Genomic DNA, 19,194 nt, shown 5'->3' with positions numbered 1-19,194 from the left:
TTTTTTTAAGCACTTAGCAGAGACTATCTCCATTCTAGCCAAAGCAATACTGACACACCTCTCACTGTGTCCAGGGAGGGGTAATTTCCATTGGGCTTAGCAGCCCCAATAATTTTGAAAAGTTGGCTCCTATGATGCTCAGTTCTTCCCAAGAACCTGCACAAATAAATCAATCAATACAAGTTTTAAAACCCCACGCGCTACTTCCTGTCCTCTTTATAGACTTGAGAAGCAGCGGGCTCCGCCCCTTCCCTTTCCTCCTCCCTCGCCCACATTCCTGCTGCTCAGCCAATCAGTTTCGAGTCTGGAGAAAAAAAAAAAAAAAAGGTTGGGCGCGCGCCGCGCTTCGTCTGAAGGATAGCGCGCACGTGACTCCACGCTTCGGTTGACCTCTGCTCGCGCCGGCAGTTATTTTGGGCGGGATTGCCTTGCGCCGCCATTTTGTCTGCGTGTACGTGTGAGTCTCTTAATGCGCTCCTGTGGCTTTTTTTTAAACATTAGTGTTGGTTTCGTTTTTTTCTCTTTTTGTATGTTTTGACGGGAGAAACGAAGGTCGATCTGTTGGGATTGTAAATTCCTGTTTTTCTCCCAAAAGGAGACAAAAAGCTTAAAGGCCGTCGATGGAAGGAGCTTTCCCTCACAATGGCTTCTTGTGTGTGTTTAAAGGGAACGTTTTTAATGGCTACCTACTGGTTAATTAAAAGGGGTTTGAGATGAAATGCGAGGTAAATTGCAGCTGAAACCCTGTGATTAAATTGTTAAAACAGTCAAGAGGAAGTGGTGGTGGGGGGAGGGGGATTTACATTTTGTTTGATCCCAGTAATTCTCTCCTGCTCCTTTTCTTTCCAGCCTAGTCTGAACCAGGCTGAGATATGAAGAACCTTTGCCCTACCCAGGGATTTTTCCACCTGAACATCATCATTTTCAGCCCAGAACGATGTAGCCTTGGATTCTTTGATATTTTAGTACCATGGGCCCTGACTCCAACCACCAAAATGTTGTCTCAAACTCATTGCAGTCATCACAGCTCCCATCCTTTACCCCCCTTTTAGGCCTTGGTGTTGCCTTCAAACTATCCCCAGATTGCCCGTGTGTGGTGAACCTGGTGAATTCCTTGTTTCTTTGAAAATAAAATGGCAAGTGCGCTACTTAAGCTTTTCAAGTGCTATAGAAAAATCAACATTAAATTAAAAATATACAAGAGAGCTTCATACTCTTCTTTCTCACTCATGTTTTCATCAAAAGTTTAAGACTTGGTTTAAAAAAATAAAGGACTTATTTGAGCATATACGATTTCAAGTACACTCAAATATGTAGCATTTTGAGATTAGTATAAACCAGTAGCTCGGGGCGGGCAACCATGGCCCTTGAGGGCTCCAACCATTGTTCCTTATAAGCTGAGCCAAGGTCCTCCACCTACAGTCCCCACCAGTGGGGGGTGCTGTTTCACTATCACATTTTTCAATACTGAGGGACAGGCAAGCTCTGCAGGACTCCAGAGAACCTGCCTGTCCCTAGTGATAGAAGACACAATATTGAAGCACCACCCCCTACTGGTAGCAATGCAGTTGGAGGACTCCCGCTCGACTTAAGAGCAGTGGTTCTCATATTTGGTCCTGGAGACACCCCAGCCAGTCAAGTTTTCAGGATACCCACAATGAATATTCATGAGAGAGATTTGCATGCATTGCTTCTACTGCATGCAAATCTATTCATGAATATTCATTGTGGAGATACTGAAAACCAGACTGGCTGGGGTGCCTCTAGGACCAGGTTTGGGCACCACTGATTTAGAGGGAACATTGGCTGCAACCCAGATGTGTTTTCAGGATTCCCCCAATGAATATGCATGAGACCTATTTGTATACAATGCACACAGTTAGATCTCATGCATATTCATTGGAAAAATCATGAAAACCCAGCGGTTGAGGACTGAGGTTACTCATCCCTGATGTAGCCCCTCTTCTGAATGCTCATTTTATTTATTTATTTTTAAATGTATGCCACACTATCCACTGTTCTAGGCAGATTACAAGTTTACATACATAAAAAAAAATCAGATTACAAATTATACATAGAATATAAACAAACACTACCTTGTAATGTATCTCACTTACTATACAAACATCACTGCGGATAGTACTTTCTCATATGAACAAGCTGGAATCACTCATATGATTCAACAAATAGCAATGTCTTAAGTTATCGCCTAAAATCTCTCAAAACTTTAATTTCTCAAATTCCATTTGGGATTTTATTCAACAGCATTGAACCCGCAACATAGAAGATTCTTCTGTGCGCCTCCAATTTAATCATGTAAGAAGATGCTACTTCAAACAAGCATGGTTCGCCAGATCTTAAGGGCCTGTTAGGCTGGTATAAATACAAGGGACACAAGTTTATGCAAAACCTTGAACATCAGACATAAAGCTTTAAATTCTTTGTGCAAGTGGTAACCACTGTAACTCTTGCAAGATGGGGATAATATGTTAAAATCTAGATTTTCCTACCAAACACCCTTGCAACCGCATTTTGTGTTACTTGTAAGGCTTCAACTGAGTCCTTTTTTAGACCAATCATTAAACTGTTACAGTAGTCGAAATGTGGCTTAACAATACTCTGAATAACTTTTTTTAAATTATCTTGTTTTTTTCAATCTTCTCAGTACTTGTAATTTGCAGAAAACATCTGCGATCACTTTATGTACATGAACATCAAGTTCAAAGCAGAGTCTATTATTACTCCCAAATTTCAAATCTTCCACAAAATCTTAATTAACCCTGAGAACTGGGTTGAGAACCCCCGGGTTACAGCAGTGGACTAAGAACAAGAGAAGCCAGGATTCAAATCAGACTGTTGCTCAGATCACTTAACTCTCCATTGCCTCATGCACAAATTTATTGTGCTCCCTCAGGGGACGGAGAAATCCCTACTGTACCTGAATGTAACTCACTTTGCACTACTGAAAAAGGCTAGAACTAAATCCAGATCCACCACAATGATTGCACTTTCCTGCATTGTTATTTTTTTTTTAATCTTTTTTTAAAGACAAAACATAATTGTTGTTTGATTTGTGCAGAGGGGCTCACTAACCCAAATCAGGATTTTTGTGACCTCATTTGGGGTCATGATCCACTGGAAACTGCTGCTCTAGATTATTGGTCCTTTCTCTCCTACAGGGCTTCATGACACCCCATGGACTCTTGTTACCTGCTATTCAAAAGCTTGAATCTCTGATAAAGCACTCTTTTTCCCTCCATAGTCACAATGCAGACAGTTTAGTGGACAGTCAGTGGCACCCAGAATGGCTCCTCTGCTAGGTCCTCAACTTTCACGGACATATAAACAGTGCAGGACCAGTACTAGGCTTCTGGCTTAGGCTGCTTTGTTCCCCAGGATTAGTGATCCCTAGGACCAGGCCTGTGTGCTGCAGCCTCACCGAAACCAGCAGCTACTGTAACTTCTGTCTCCGGCGGCTACTCCAAGAAGACTCCTCTATGCCCTGTGGATACACACTGACCCACCTCCTGAATTCTACCATTATGGTCATTCTTGCAGGACAGCACCAGACCAAATGGTGCAGTCTTCTCTACAGTCTATCCCTTGTCTTTCCTATGAGAGAAGCATGGGATTGTAGTATGCAACCAGAGGACCCTTTATGCTTTTCATTCCCTTAAAATATTGTTTGATAGCACTTGAAGGGCTCAATGACCTCTCCTAATTTCTTCAGCATTTTTGGTTGAGAGTTTTCTTTTTTTTTTTTAAAGGTAAACATATATTTCAAAATAATATTTAACTTATTGAATAGCTGTTGCTCACCATGGGTGGCATTTTCATTTGTTTGATTTTAATGGTGCTAAAAATCGTGAAGCAGCTAATGATTCCTGGAAATTAGATAGGGTGATTATGCGTTTTGGTGGCCCAAAGGGAAGACCCATTCAAGTTTTTTGCTTGGTGACTCAAAGAAGTGAATTTATTGGCTTATATTCCCAAAGGTTATGTGGTGCTCAAGAGGTATATAGCTCATATGAAACAGGTTTAACAGGTTCTTGGGTGTACGTGTGGTGTCTTTGCAGAAATTTGTAATGCAGCTACGTGGTCATTATTCCAAATATTATTTCCTCACTAAAGACAACACCACCTTTGGGGCATGGTGTTTAGAGCAGGTGTTTCAGGGTCCCACCCAAGTTAAGGGGTGCTTTGTTACATTGCATGCATCTGAACTCATCTAGCCGACAATAAGGAAGATAAAATTTGGTCTTACTAGCTAATTTTATTTCCATTAATCTTACCAGACCAGTACAGAGTCCCACCCTGTTTTGTCATGTATTTTATTTTCTGTTTGACAATTGATAATTTTAAGTTCTCGAGTCTCTCTTGGGAGTGAGGCTTTGGGTCCAGTGGTGGCCTTCAGACCTTCCATTTGTGCCTGGAGAAGAAAGAGAGTGCCTAAATTTGCTTTGTTACAGAAATACTGAGAAGTATTTGGCTGCACAGTGCCCTATATAACGCAAGGGTCACTGTACCGAATATTATTCAGCCCCAAATACATTATTTGTAATCGGCTGAATAGTGATTTAAATTTGAATACAAATAATTCGGGGCTCTATTGTGCTAAATCCTACTCAAATAAACACTTGATCTCTGATTTCACCTTGCTTCTTTGATTTGATATGTTAAAGTTCAGTGCCGATTATTCATATTCGGTATTTGTGTTCAACTGAATAGTAAAATATGCTTTTCGGTACAGCTCTAGTTTGTCTTCATCTGCTGGTAGAGGGGCAAAACCTATGTGGTAGGATTCAAATTTTACCTCAAATGTGGCCTCAGTTCTGCAAAATCACCCAGTTTTGTAAATGGCTGAATGTCTGTTGACATTTGACAGTTTAACTCATCCTAGGATAATCTTTAGATGGACTGGTGGATACTTGACTCAATCCTACATCTGATTTTCTTTCTTGATGCTTCTGAATGTTGCTAATCGGGTAGCCTTCTTTCAAGAAACAAGCTCTATATAAGCATATTAAGAGAATATAAAATAAGCAAGGGTATATGTCTTCATATTGGGTTGGTCTCTATCATTTGCTGTGATCCATCATATTAAGATCCAAGCATGGCACATGAGGTGAAGCTCAACTGGTGGGTTTCTTGCAATGAATATTGTTTCTAATCTTGTTGGCCACTTAGCACTTTCTTCGTGCCTTTTGTTCTTATGATTGGAAGCAATCTCCAATGCCCTTATTGATTTTCAAGATTTGTTTTTTGTTTTGTTTAATAAATTATGGTTAAAATAGGCTGTCTTCATTCCAAGTCTGCTAATAATAAATTTTGCATTTTAGCCAAATGTTAAGGTTTGGTCAACAATCAGTTTCCACAATTATATGATAACTGGGCAACAAATTCGTACCAGCAAATCATTCAATGTCATGTTGAAACTGAGCTTGTGTTGCCCAAGGCGAAGACTTGTACAAAAAATTGTATTGCACGTACTAACAGATATGCAAATAGTACTGCAGTATTTTTTTCCTTTCTTCTAATGTGGCCTTCTACATTTTTCTTTCTGTTAGTATATACTTCAACTTAACTGTTCTGTATCAGCACTGATAGCTTTCTTCAGTAATGTTTGGGCTACATACAAGTTTTTAACCAATTTTTTTTATTATTCCCTTTTTGCTTAGTCTTTAGATAATGGCTTTTAGTGGGGAAACAGACCAAGTGAAATTCAGTGGAACGTGCATTGCATGTGTGTTTAACAAACATTCTTTTTTTTTTCATAATTGAGTTTCTTGTAGGCATGGACTGGTTCCACTGTAACCAGTGCTTCCGCAGGGAAGGTACTGCCTTCTTTGTCACCAGTTGCGGCCATATATTATGCCAGAACTGCGCCAAAAGAGGTAATGTGTTAGCATGAAATAGCCTCATCTCTTCTGCTCCTTATGCTGTAGATTATCTCTCCCAGTCTCAATGGTGTTTTTGTAATGGGGCAGGAGTTGGCTATATTACTAACTGTATGAATGCTGCCAAATTCTGTACTATTCATCAGATTTCTAGACACATGTACTTATTCAGACTTGGTTCTTCAGAAAGGAACATGGGTGACTGGAGAAGAGATTAATGCAGAGGTAGAACAAACTCAAATACAAACGGGAGGAAAGAGGTTCTATAAGAGGAGCTCAAATTTGATCCCTGGCTGTACTTTTTATATCTCAGGTTCTTTGAATAATTATAATTATGCGCCTTATAAATATGAATGTTTTCTCTCCTTTATTTTGTGAAATGATATGTCTGTATGCACTTACCCAATGTAAATGGAGTAATCATTCCCAACATTATTTCCACCTTTACATATTTGGTAGTAATATTAACCAGAGAAATAAATCATTTATAGAACCAAAGTGGAAGGGAACTAGGAATAAAATCAATAAAATAAAGGAGTAAGAAGACACTTTCCACTATACATATGGCCACAGCCACTAGTTAATCCCCAGAATGCTCAAGAGGGAACAGCTAGTGAATAACATGCTGTCAATGTTTTCCTTTCAGATCACTGTGGCATCTGCGAGAGTGCCTGCAAGTACCTCGCCTTGTCAGACAATGTGAGTGACCGAGGGGAGGAGACTTTATGCTTACAGTGTATATTCCTGTTTCGAAATGTGAAAAGTTCCTGTTCTGAAGAACTTGTATTTATAGGCCCAAAGAGGTTAAATAGCTCGGTGGAGAACACCCTATGAGTTAGTGGTAATAGTCAGATTGAAAATTGAGTCTTAAATGTGTGACTGATGGGAGAATGGGAAGAAAAGGAGGGGACTGGCATTATATTGGATCGAATTGCATTCAAAGTTAAGAGAAGCTGGTAGAGCAATCAGAAAAGCAAAGATGCAAATGGAAAAAAATAGCCAATACAGTAAAATGTGGGTCAATGGAGGAGTGGTAATCCCTGAACGATTTCAGAGGACTGTGTTCATGAGGAGCTAGCTAAACTAAAGGTGGACAAAGCGATGGGGCCAGATGGCATACATCTGAGGGTATCGAAGGAACTTAGGGAAGTTCTAGCAGCTCAGCTGGCTGGCTGTTTCAGTGCTTCTCTAGAGCTGGGAGTGGTCCCTCTCCAGAAAAGCAAAAGTGAGGAAGAGGTTGGGAACTACAGGCCAATAAGTTTGACTTCTGTGGTAAGTAAATTAATGGAAATGCTTTTAAAACAGAGAATAGTAAAGTTTTTGGAATACAATGGATTACAGGACCCGAGGCAACATGGTTTCAACTAGAGGCAGGTCTTGTTGGATTGAGGGCGAGCGCTGGATATGGTATATTTAGATTTGAGCAAAGTCTGTGACACAGTTCCACACAGATGACTAATAAATAAACTGAGTGCCCTCGGTATAGGCCTTAAAGTGACTGACTGGGTTAGGAACTAGTTGAGTGGAAGGCGACAGAGGGGTAGTGTTAAGTGTTACCAGTGGTGTGCTGCAAGGTTCGATTCTTTTTAACATTTTTGTAAGTGATATTGCTGAAGGGCTGGCTGGTAAGGTTTGCCTTTTTGTGGATGATACCAAAGTTCGCAATAGTGTGGATTAGATGAGGAAGGACTTGTGAAGCTAGAGGAGCGGTCTGGAATTTGGCAGCTTAGATTTAATGATAAAAAATGCAGGTCCTGCATTTGGGCTGCAAAAACCCAAGAAAACGGTACAGTTAAGGGGGGTGAAAAACTTGTGTGCATGAAGGAGGAACAGGACTTGGGTGTGATCATATGTGATGATCTTAAGGTGGCCAAACAGGTAGAAAAGGTGACAGTGAAAGCTAGAAGGATGTTTGGATGCATAGGGAGAGGAATGGCCAGTAGGAAAAAGGAGGTGATGAAGCCCTTGTATAAGATTCTGGCGAGACCTCATTGAGAATATTGTATACAATTCTGGAGACTATCCTGTTTAAATATTTTTGATGGTGCAGAGTCGGTCCAGGGGGCGGCTACTAAAATGGTCAGTGGTCTTTGTCATAAAGCGTACAGGGACAGACCTAACATCTCAATATGTATACTTTGGAAGAAAAGTGGGAGAGGGGAGATATGATAGAGACATTTAAATACCTATATTAGAAGCAAGAAGCTGGTAAAAGAATCAGTTGGACGGCTAGATGACCGAAGGGTAAAAGGGGCACTCAGGGAAGACAAGGCCACAGTGGAGAGATTAAATGAATTTTTTGCTTCAGTTTTCACCAAGGAAGATGTGAGAGAGATACCAATGCCAGAAATGGTATTCAATGCTGATGAGTCAGAGAAACAAACACATCTCTGTAAACCTGGAAGATGAAATGGAGCAATTTGACAAAATGAAGAGTAGCAAACTGCCTGGACGGGATGGTATACATCCCAGAGTACTGACAGAAATGAAAAATGAACTTGCAGAAGTACTGTTAGTAATGTCAGTTTTTAAAAAAGGTTCCAGAGGCGACCCGGGAAATTAGACCAGTGAGCCTGACATCAGTGCAGGGCAAAATGGTATATAAAAAACAAAATTAACAGAACATATACATAAGCATGGATTAATGAGACAACAGCAACATGGATTTAATCAAGGGAAATTTTGCCTCACTAATTTACTACATTTCTTTGAAAGGGTGAACAAACATGGATAAAGGTGAGCTGGTTGATATTGTGTATCTGGATTTTCAAAAGGCATTTGACAAAGTACCTCATGAAAGACTCCTGAGAAAATCAGAAAGTCATGGGATAGGAGGTAGTGTCCTATTGTGGATTAAAAACTGGTTAAAAGATAGAAATCAGAGAGTAGGGTTACATGGTTAATAGTCTCAAAGGAGAAGAGTAGATAGTGGGGTTCCCCAAGGATCCATGCTGGGACTGCTGCTTTTTAACAGAGATAGGAATAACTATCGAGGTAATTAAATTTGCTGATGACACAAAGTTAATCAAAATTATTAATAAATTGCAAGAGGATCTTACGAGACTGGGCATCCAGATTTGGTCCTCAAATCCAGTCTTCAAGGTTCACAACCTAGCCTGATTTTCAGGATTTTCACAATGAATATGCATGAGATCCATTTGCATGCGGTGGAAGCAGTGAATGCAAATAGATCTTATACATGATCCTGAAAACCAGGCTGGGTTGTGGACTTTGAGGACCAGATTTGAGGACCCCTGCAGTATGTGATACTTGAAGTCAGACTGGACTCATTTCATGTCCCAAAGCTCCACCCTGCCTAATGTGTCCACTGCATGCCAAATATTTGTTGGTTGCTAAATCCATACAAATTGTGGGAGGACTCCGTCTGGACTATATTCCTCATCATCCCTCCAGACCAATCTAGATGTCTGGGTATATCTTTCCTTACCAGTAGATGGAGACTGAGAACCACTGACTGAGTGACATCACCCAATACCGGGTCCTGTGCAGTCACTTGCAGATGGATCTGGTTAGGTAGGAATGAGGCTAGACTGCCTGGGGCTCACTGGTCTTGTGGAAAAATCTTTAAAACAATAGCCCAAAAATAACACCACCAGGTGGGCTAGGACTGGAGGAGCTGCTCCACAGAACCTGGGTGGCATTAATCACCCCTGTTTCCCAGTGATTCCTTGTTTATAGAGTTATCGCAGTTTCAACAAGCTAACGTTTTTGTTGTCTTTCATTCCTGGTTTTGAAAGGGATGTTGTCGCTCATTGCTTTGTTATGGAAAAAATAGTCTGGCTATGGGCTTCATAGGATCCTAAGTTAACGGTTCTCAGTCTCCATTTGCTGGTACAAGAAGGCATACTCTCACTGCTGGACTGGTCTGGAAGAAAATAAAATTAACAGGTAGTTTCTCCATTATACCCACGCACTTCTTGGAGTTGCCATTTACCCTGAGCCCATCTGGACTGTGAGGTTAAATGCTGCAGGACATTGCTTGCTTATTGTCTGATCTCTCAAAGCACTTTCCACACAGTGTTGCAGCAAAACCTCAATACTGCCTCTGTCCTCTACTTTCCCAGATGAAGCCACAGGAGAAGATGTACTTCAAAGGTTTAAAGGAAACAGCTTTAAAGTACTTCGACCACATTGCACAGGTATGTCCTCTATGACTCACCAGGGCCAAACCTGGTGCACAAAGATGAGACAGATAGGTGCCACTGAACTAGGGATACCATGGGACCTTAAAACACTAAGAGATCGATCATCAAAGCAATTTAAATGCCTAAGAAAAGCTCTTAGCCTTTAAATCGCTTGTGCAGGGCTGTCTAGTGGCACTTGACCAGATATTGTCGCTGAATATCCCCTCTGACTGCCTATGCCAAAACTGGCTAGTTTGTGGGCGGTCTAGGGGCAGAGTTAAAGCAGAGTAGAAACTTGGGTTGTTAGTGGCCATTTTCAGTCCACTGACTGGGCACCAGTCTGAATAGCGGCCGGTGCCAGGTTAACTTCAGGTCGGTGGTCATACCCAGAGCCACACATGCCCTGGCATTGAATATATGGGGTTCAGCTCACAGCTGGAAGCGGCCTGTCAGCTGCTTTACCACCATGGACTAAATATCGACCCCTAAGATGATAATAATAAAACAACATCTGAAACAGATAAACAGTTGTGAAGATCTGCCCACTTGCATCTGGATCGGGCTCTAGGGCTTTCTCTGGCTCTGGTGATTTGCTGGTGAGGGCCTCTTCTGAGGGATACATGTTCAGGCTGGGTGACTCGCTGTCTAGTGGGATACTGCCACTCAGGTAGTGATGAGGCTGAGCTTTGCAGTGGAGAGAGAGGCTCCCTTTGATCATGGCAAAAACAGTGAGCCAAGAGACCCCACATTTTCAGAGGGGCTGCCTCCACCACATAAGTTGCCAAGTAGCTCCTCCACCACTAACTCCAGACTCCATTTCTTTTATCTTGCTGCACCAGATGCCTGGAATAAACTTCCTGAGCCGGTACGTCAAGCTCCATCTCTGTCCGTCTTCAAATCTAGGCTAAAAGCCCACTTTTTTGATGCTGCTTACTCACTTGTTCAGTACCCTTATTTTATCATCCCCACCTTAGTAATTCCCTGTCTCTTATTTGTCCTAATTAGATTGTAAGCTCTGTCGGGCAGGGACTGTCTCTTCATGTTCAAGTGTACAGCACTGTGTACATCTAGTAGCGCTATAGAAATGATAAGTAGTAGTCTTTTACTAATTGTAAAGGCATATATCCATTGTCTCATGTGTGGGGTGCATCCTTGTTTCTCTCTTTTTGTGTATGCATTTGTAGGGCATATGTACAGAGCTTTCTTTGTTGATCTCTGCATCTCCCCTTCAGGTGGCGAGCTTTCAGAAGCAGCAAACAGAACGTCTGATCTCTTTTTATAAGAAAGAGCTGGCTGAGGTACAGGCAGCCGTGCAAGAGGCTCTGCTAAAAATCAGCAGCCAGGACCGGTAAGCACATACTCTTGAATTCCACAATCCTCCTACCTTCCTCTTAACCCTTCTTCCCTCCCCTTTGGGAACCTGTCTCCTAACACAAATAGGTAGGTGCTCTCTGATGTTATAACGTGGATGCCTTCCTCCCTACCAGGGAACTGAAAGCCTTGAAGAAGGAAAATGGAGAGCTGAAGTCTCTTCTTGTCATTGTAAAGGTGAGTAGCACCCTCTTCTGGTTTTTCAGGCATGTGTAGGGTCTAATTTGATCCTTTTATTGTAAGGGTGTCCTACCAGCAGCAGCATACACCCACCTAGTGAGTATGAATCAAGCATCTTTGTCTTTCTCATTTAATTATCCTTCTTTTATTTAGTTGTTTCTAGGTGTTGGTTATGGTTACAGATTTCTCTTCCCCTATAATTCCGTATACCTTTTTGCTGTCCTCTGTGACTTGAGGATTGTTTTCCACTTTCCTAGGGTTGGCAGACCCTGGCCAGGTGTTCCTAAATATTCAGTTCTTGGTCTGTCTACCCACCCCTCCATTGCTAGATGCAGAACTGTGCCACCAGCAAACTGGGAGAGCAAAGACTAACATGATGAAATGTGGCTACTCAAATGACTCAATCATTTGCAAGTGTGGTGATGTATAGATTATAGGGGCGTAGTGGGGATTCAGAAAACCTCTTCTGACCCCTGTGAATATTTCAAGCTAGCATTCTGTACTTCATGCAAAGGGGATGGTAAAGCACCCTTCCCTTCCTTTCACTTTCAGTTCACATGGCAGTCCCACTTCTTGGAAACATGTATACAAATGAAGACGTTACATTAGCAACCAACAAGAGCCATTTTTTCATGCAGCATTGTGGAGAAAAAAAACCCTGTAATTTGTGACAAGAATAGAAAAAACATGCCACCTCAGGAATCCTCTGCTTGAGCTTTCCAGCAGCAGTGGCAGTGGCAGGTGCCTTTCTGCTAGGACTCACTATAGACAGATCCCTCACAAGTGTAGAGGTGCACCCTTAAGTATTAGGTGTAAGAGTATCCTATGAGCAATGAGGCAGCTGGGAGTAGCCAATTAGGAACTCCTTATGTACAGAATTGGAAGATTTCAGAATTGTGACAATATTGTCATTCTTTTATCTGAGGACAAGTAGTTTTCAACTGTGGGTGATGTCATTCATGGAACCCAGTGTTCTTTAATGTTCTAGGGCACATGCGTGCCTTCTTACCTACCTAACTTGCACGGGACTCGTAGTTCTTTTCCATCCATGGAGTGATGAAGGCATATCTTCAGTTGCATGGCTGTTTTTTCCACGCCTTCCTGCCTCTCTTTCATAAGTAGTGTGGGACAATTTCTTTGTATTACTTTTTTTTTTTTCTGTTCACCTTGCTTCTTTAGTTATATTTGGCCTTTTTAATTTAATTTTTTCCATGGCTCATGGCCTTCTTAGGCCTGAGCTCCGGGCCGAGTCTCAAGTTTTTCAAAGAAATGTTTTTTTTTATTTCGCTGCAGTTATCTTCCCCATTATGGTGCAGAAGCCTTCCAGTGGGTTCAAGCGGTGCACGGACTCTGCTAGGCAAAGGCATAACCAGAAATCCATCTTTGGGGGTTCCCAAAAGTGGACTGAGGGGGCACAGTATTCTCCCCCCCCCCCCCCCCACCATAAAATATTACCTTTGCTGACAGGGATGCCAAATTCCAACAGCCAAAGACACCTCCTATCTGAGTCACACCTATGCTGAACGAGCAGCAATTAATTTAGCAGGTGTGCTTTGGCCGCTAATGCCGAACCCGCCCTCAAAAGAGCCAGAAGTTCGAGGACTCATGCCTCAGCTCCCCCAGGCAAGGATGCTTGTACTCTGGTGTCTTTTGGGAGGAAGGTGTTTCAAGGTTCAATGCTCATTTCCTGCATCCTGTCCTACCAACTCTACATGAGAATTTACTTGAAGAACGTGGTGCACAGTGGGAGAGTTTGTGGACATTCTGCCTCCAGCGAAGGCTGCTGAACTCTGTCAGCTAGTAGCCAAGCAGGAGTGTCAAAAGAACATGGTCAGGGCAACCTATAGTATTTCGATGGGGCATCTGCATTAGGTTTTGGCATGCGCAAACTCTCAGGCTGCGAGTTTCAGACCTAGAGCTAGCAGTTCAAGAAAAGTTGGCAGATGTCCTTCACTGAGAAGGCAACCTTTTGGGGGACAAGGTGGAAGAGGTGGCCATAAAGAAGACAGCTGATACCATTAAGTCCCTGTCTTGGCCCACTTCTTCTGTGGTTTCCACTTCTTGGAAGTTTTCAGGTAGAAGTTGAAAGAGTGCTTACTACTCTCAAAGGTGTAGGCTCACTCCCTCATCTTGCCCTCCCCAACAGGCCCTCAGCAGCAGCAGGCCCAAAAGCCCCAGCCAACTCCCCAGTGTAAGCAAGGGATGAGCTTTCGACTGGCTCCAGTAGAGCATAGCTGCAGTAAAACTGTCCTCTTGTAACCTCAGACCAATGGGCCCTGCAAATAGTTCAGGAAGGTTACACTCTCAATTAGCATCAACCTCCTCCAAATTTCCCACCAAGAGCATCAAAGCTCAGCTCTCAGTACCAGGAACTCGCCTCCTACTAAAGACCTACTACTACTACTTAACATTTCTAAAGGGCTGCCAGGGTTACGCAGCGCTGTACAATTTTAACACAGAAGGACAATCCCTGCTCAAAGAGCTTACAATCTAATGGACAAGTGTAGAGTCAGTCAAGTAGGGGTAGTCAATTTGGGGCATTCATGATTACATGAAGGTACAAAGGACCTATGTGTCAAACCCATTCCATCAGGGGAAGAAGGGAAGGGATTCTATTCCAAGTACTTCCTTGTGCCCAAAAGGACAGGGGGGGGGGGGGGGGGGTTCATTGCATCCTGGACCTAAGGGTTCCCCAGTTGATAAAAGCTCCTTTTGAGCCACTTGACTCATATTATCTGAAGTTCCTGACCTGGAAGGTCTTGTTTTTGGTGGTGGTCAGTCAGCTTCAGGCCCTAGTAGCTGATCCGCTTTACACAAAGTTTCATCATAAGAGTAGTCCTCCGCACCCATCCTAAGTTCCTTCCAAAGGTGGTGTCAGAGTTCCATCTTAACCAATTATCCTTCCAACATCTTTCCCAAAACCTCATGCCTATCCTGGTGAAAGTGCACTGCCTACTTTGGACTGCAAGTGAGCCTTAGCCTTCTATCTAGAGCGGAATAAAGCCCATAGACAGTCCACCCAGCTTTTTGTTTCTTTTGACCCAAACAGGATTGGGGCAGCCAGTGGTAAACACAATGTATCCAACTGGGTAGCAGATTACATCTCCTTTACTTATGCCCAGATTGGGCTGACTCTTGAAAGCCTGGCTGCATTGGTAGCCCACTTGCAGTCAGCCTCTGTTGACGAGATTTGCAGTGCATCAACGTCTTCAGTCTATACATTCATATCTCACTACTGCCTTTGTGGAGGAGTAGCCTACTGGTTAGTGCAGTGGACTTTGATCCTGAGGAACCGAGTTCAATTCCCACTGCAGTTCCTTGTGATTCTGGGCAAGTCACTTAACCCTCCATTGCTCCTGGTACAAATAAGTACCTGACTATACTATGTAAACCACTTTGAATGTAGTTGTAAAAACCTCAGAAAGGCAGTATATCAAGTCCCATTTCCCTTAAGCTGAATACCTGATGCAACAGCTAGTTTGGTCAGACAGTTCTGCAGAATTTGTTTGGAGTCTAGAATCCAACTCCACCCTCCTAGGCCCATTCTTTTCTGTTCCAGGTTGCACCTTCACTGCTTCTGTTGTTAGTGTTACTCTTATTGGCTTTGTTGTTGCAAGTCCCTGTTGACAGTTATTTGTTGTTTTCATTGAGCGTGGTAGCTAGGGAATTCCACATGTGAGAACTACTTGTCCTCAGAGAAAGTAATATTACTCACCTGTAGCAGGTGTTCTCCAAGGACTACAGGACATAGGTTCTCACATACCTTTCCACCTCCCCTAGGAGTGGAATTCCTTATGCTTTTTACTCAACTGCGGGTACCAATGAAAGTTGAGCGGGCAGGAAAGCATGCGTGCATGAACGGTCAGGCCTGCCAAAAGCTTCTGGAACATTAAAGAACACTGGGCAGCAGCCATACTGAGCTCCATAAATGACATCCCCCACATGTGTGAACATATGTCCTGCTGTCCTCAGAGAACACCTGCTATAGGTGAGTAACCGCTGTCTTTCTGGTATAGCACTGAATGTGTGCACAATGTGGTACAAGAATGATGTTGGTTTACTTGGTAAATCACACAGGTACAATAAGCTAACCAAAGAGAGCATGTCACGTGGGGTGTATCTATCCCTTTAAAAAAATGTGAGTGCATTTCCTAACGCTGCTGTGTTTTGTATTTTCTATAGGAATCATTGAACAAACCCCAGAGCTGCAGCAGGTCAGCTTAAAATTCCTACACTTCCTTTTTACAGATACCTCTCTTGGCCTACAGAGACATTTGTAATTTTGCCTCCCATCTTCTGCTCTGCTGTGTTTTCTGGTCTTCTTTCTCCTTCCTTTAGTACCTTTTCTAGTCCCACTCCATACCTTTTCTCCCAGTCTGCAGTATTCTTGCTGTTTCTTTTGCTGTAACTTTCCCCCCTTCCTTTTCTGTAGGTCCAGTACACCTAGGCCTGTTGCTATTACCTCTCCATCACAGCAAGGTAAGAAAGCTGATGACCAGCTGAATTTTATTCACTAGTATGTGCTCCTCTATGGCATGTACACAGTTCTGGTACAGAGTCTGTAGGGTGCTTATAAAGTAGAAAGAGTGTAACGGAGGGAGAGAGAAACAGTCAAGGAAGAGAACGCCTCCCTGCTTTCAGGCAACAAATATGTAATAAATGTTCCAGGCACTTTTGTTTCTCTCTTTTTTTTGTAGTCACTCCTCGGCATGGTTCCCAACACTCTAGCCAGGTGGTGAGGTAAGAACGGATGGATGAGGAAACAGAAGCCTATAACAAGGGAAATGCACAGCAGCAGATGGTCTGTGTGGGGATTTGGGATCTAAAGTCAGAATAAAAGAGGGAGGATAGATAGAAGCATGATTGAGTTGTACGAGAGCCAGGGAGGGGAGCTGCAATCTGTAATGGGGGATAGATGGGAGAAGAGCAATAGAGGAATGAGAAGTAGGATCTGCAGTGGTGGACAGACAGCAGGAGAGCAACAGGGCTACGGAAGGGAGGGAAGCTGCAATCTAACAGGGGACAAGTGAGAGGAATGATAGCAGGAGAGGAAATGTAAGAATGGATGCAAGAGGGCTTGATGTGAGTTTATGTTTTATATGCAGCCGGTGTTCTTCTGCGGAATCGATTCAATACAGAGTATCCCGGTCTGGGGGCCAGAATGTAAGAGCTGTTCTTTATCATATAGTGTACTATACCATAGAATGATATTATATGCATATACTATGTTATACAAGTAAACAGATTGCATACCTGTCCTTTATCACAGATTCAGAATACATTAACGGAGTCATTTCTCTCTCCTTTTCCGTATCTCCTTCAGCAACAAACGCCAGCAGTCACTGTGCAGGAAAGTGCTACTCCTCTGGTGTCTAACAATGGTAAGAAACAGACCACATCGGTTGTCACAGATAGGTGAGTGGGAACATTTCACAGCTACAGCCATCTGCTGTGGAGCCGAGTTGTGCAGGTTCCCCAAATCTCTGCACTGTTCCATGTTGTCAGTATCTTTCCTTCGGCAAGCTGGAGCAGTTTACTTGTATCCCAACAGAATATTCTTCTACTTGGTACCCACTGACCCCAAGCCATACCTAGCCCTTTTAACTCCCCATCTTCTCACAGTCTGATAATTATCATTCAGTTTTACATGGTATCCTTCTGAACCTACTGGTGTGATTGTCTGTTTTCTAGTAACGCCTACACCAGGCTCAGCACATGGCCGTTTCCACAGGTGAGTAGCTGCTGTCTGTCACCCGATTTTTCCCTACTGTCTCATTCTTCTAAACACTTAAAAAAAATTATTTGTGCTATATGTGTTTGTTTTAACTTTCTTTAGGGTCCCATCTTCCTCTACCCTACTCAACTCTGCAGGGGTAAACCTCTTGGTACACTCCCTTGGAGCACGAGGGGAAACCCTACAGCAGCAGGGAAGTCCTCATACACCGGATTTATACAGAGGTAGCTCAAAAGTCCCTGCAGGGGACATGCTAGAGGCTTTACAGTGACACAGCATGGATAAACTTGGGATCCTCATTGCTAGAAACCCTACAGGGACTCCTATTCAAGAAGTATCATTGCTGGAGAGATCTTCTCAGGCAGAGTCCTTGCAGGAACGCACTAGAGATTCACTTCTAGAGTACCTATAGGGCTATAGCAATGATAAAGAAAGGATCCTCACTGCATGGACAACTGCTCTGTTTTTCAGTGAATGATAAGAGTCTTGTGAGGTGCTAGGAGGCCTAGGTTACTGATTGAGAATATCAATAAGTCCCTTCAGAATGGGGGAAGGTGCTGTTTCTGGGACTGAACAGAAATGTTATCCAATAGAGTGAAATGCCAGATTTCTCCTTGCTTCCATTATTCTGCCTGATGCTATTGTCTGCTGTCCTCCACACAGTGCAATTGAGAGATGCAGGTAGCACCCAGGCCACCAACACCAGCGCCCGCACAGAACGCCTGAATCCCATACAGGTAGGTGGTGGCCTTTTTTCCCTCTGGTACCCACTGGAAGGCAGTCTGCTAAGTGTGTTCCCTGGTCCCTTGCACACATCACTATAACAGTTATGAACAGCAAATGCTTCCTGGTACTAGTGACACTTCCTCATGCCTCCTGGAGATTAAGTGCTTCTTTCAGTTATAGTATGAGTAGTGGCGGGCATGATTGCTCATATACATTTTCATAACACTGTCCTGCAGAGCAGGTCATCCCTGCAACCCATGGCAAGGGGAATGGGACCCTACACAACGTCCTCTAATCTCTCTAAAGAATGTCTCTTGAGTTACACTGCAGTAGGTGGGAGGCAAAACTGGTGCGATATTTCTTCTTTTCTCATTTTCAGCTGAGATTCACACCACGGGCAACTGGGCCTCACCTCACAACCATGTAAGAAAATCTCTACAAATATTTTACTTAAAACCAAAAATTAAGTTATTTAGTACAAAGCCCTTTTATCCCAAGAAGGCAAAAAGCTATCTGTCTTCTAGAGCTCTGTGGGATGATCTACTACACTGTTTCCAGACACTTCCCAACTTCTCCCACCCCCTGTGGGATGCTATCTTTTCTTCTCTCCCCCAGGAGCTCTTTGGAGTGGCCTGTACCAGTCTACATAGCCCATATTTTCAGTTCGCCAGAGCTCCATGGAGGAACCTGTGCAAACTTCTCGCCCATCTGCTCCCTCTTCCCAGAGCACCACGGAATGATCTGCCCACTTTACAGTTTTCCCTTCACCACAGAAGCATTGTTGAATTACCTGCTCCTTTCTCTCCCACCTCCTCTTGCAAGAACATTAATCTGCTCAATGCTTGTTTTTTCTTCTCTAGGCCATCGTCCAGAGCCAGAATGAACTTGGTCTAAAGGCCCTCCCTGCTTTTATCAGGATCCTCGTCCATCCTCTCTTACACAGGCCCCAGAAAGGAAGACAAGAAAATCAGAAAGTGGTGTCCTGAGACAGCAAGAACTGCAGCTCCACTCCTGCTGAAATAAATAAATACATTTTAAGATTTGTTGAATGTAGCTCTAAATCAGGATGGATGGAGGGCATGGAAGATTGTAATTTATTTTTAGGTGTGGATGTGAAATAGAAATAGAAGGAACATTCCTC

The 19,194-nt window shown here is 43.0% G+C and overlaps 1 protein-coding gene across 2 annotated transcripts; it reads left to right on the top strand.

Moving 5' to 3' along the window:
- The first annotated feature begins 444 nt into the window (after positions 1 to 444).
- RNF212B (ring finger protein 212B) lies at positions 445 to 19,096 on the top strand. 2 transcript variants are annotated; one of them, XM_030187411.1, is made up of 16 exons: positions 445 to 725; positions 5,793 to 5,894; positions 6,544 to 6,596; positions 9,983 to 10,057; positions 11,275 to 11,390; positions 11,530 to 11,590; positions 15,776 to 15,807; positions 16,026 to 16,072; positions 16,291 to 16,333; positions 16,699 to 16,756; positions 16,917 to 16,974; positions 17,285 to 17,324; positions 17,430 to 17,551; positions 17,991 to 18,064; positions 18,433 to 18,476; positions 18,914 to 19,096. In XM_030187411.1, exons 1-16 carry the CDS (start codon positions 719 to 721, stop codon positions 18,945 to 18,947), a joined length of 966 nt encoding a protein of 321 aa, XP_030043271.1. In that variant the 5' UTR covers positions 445 to 718; the 3' UTR covers positions 18,948 to 19,096. The 2 variants fall into 2 exon arrangements, with proteins under 2 accessions (XP_030043271.1, XP_030043270.1); XM_030187410.1 differs by having other exon boundaries at positions 5,783 to 5,894.
- Positions 19,097 to 19,194: the final 98 nt, after the last annotated feature.

Source organism: Microcaecilia unicolor, chromosome 14 (assembly GCF_901765095.1).
Source record: "Microcaecilia unicolor chromosome 14, aMicUni1.1, whole genome shotgun sequence".
NCBI classification, from domain to species: domain Eukaryota; kingdom Metazoa; phylum Chordata; class Amphibia; order Gymnophiona; family Siphonopidae; genus Microcaecilia; species Microcaecilia unicolor.
Note: the sequence above shows the minus strand (reverse complement) of the source record. Positions and strands in the feature narration are given on the sequence as shown.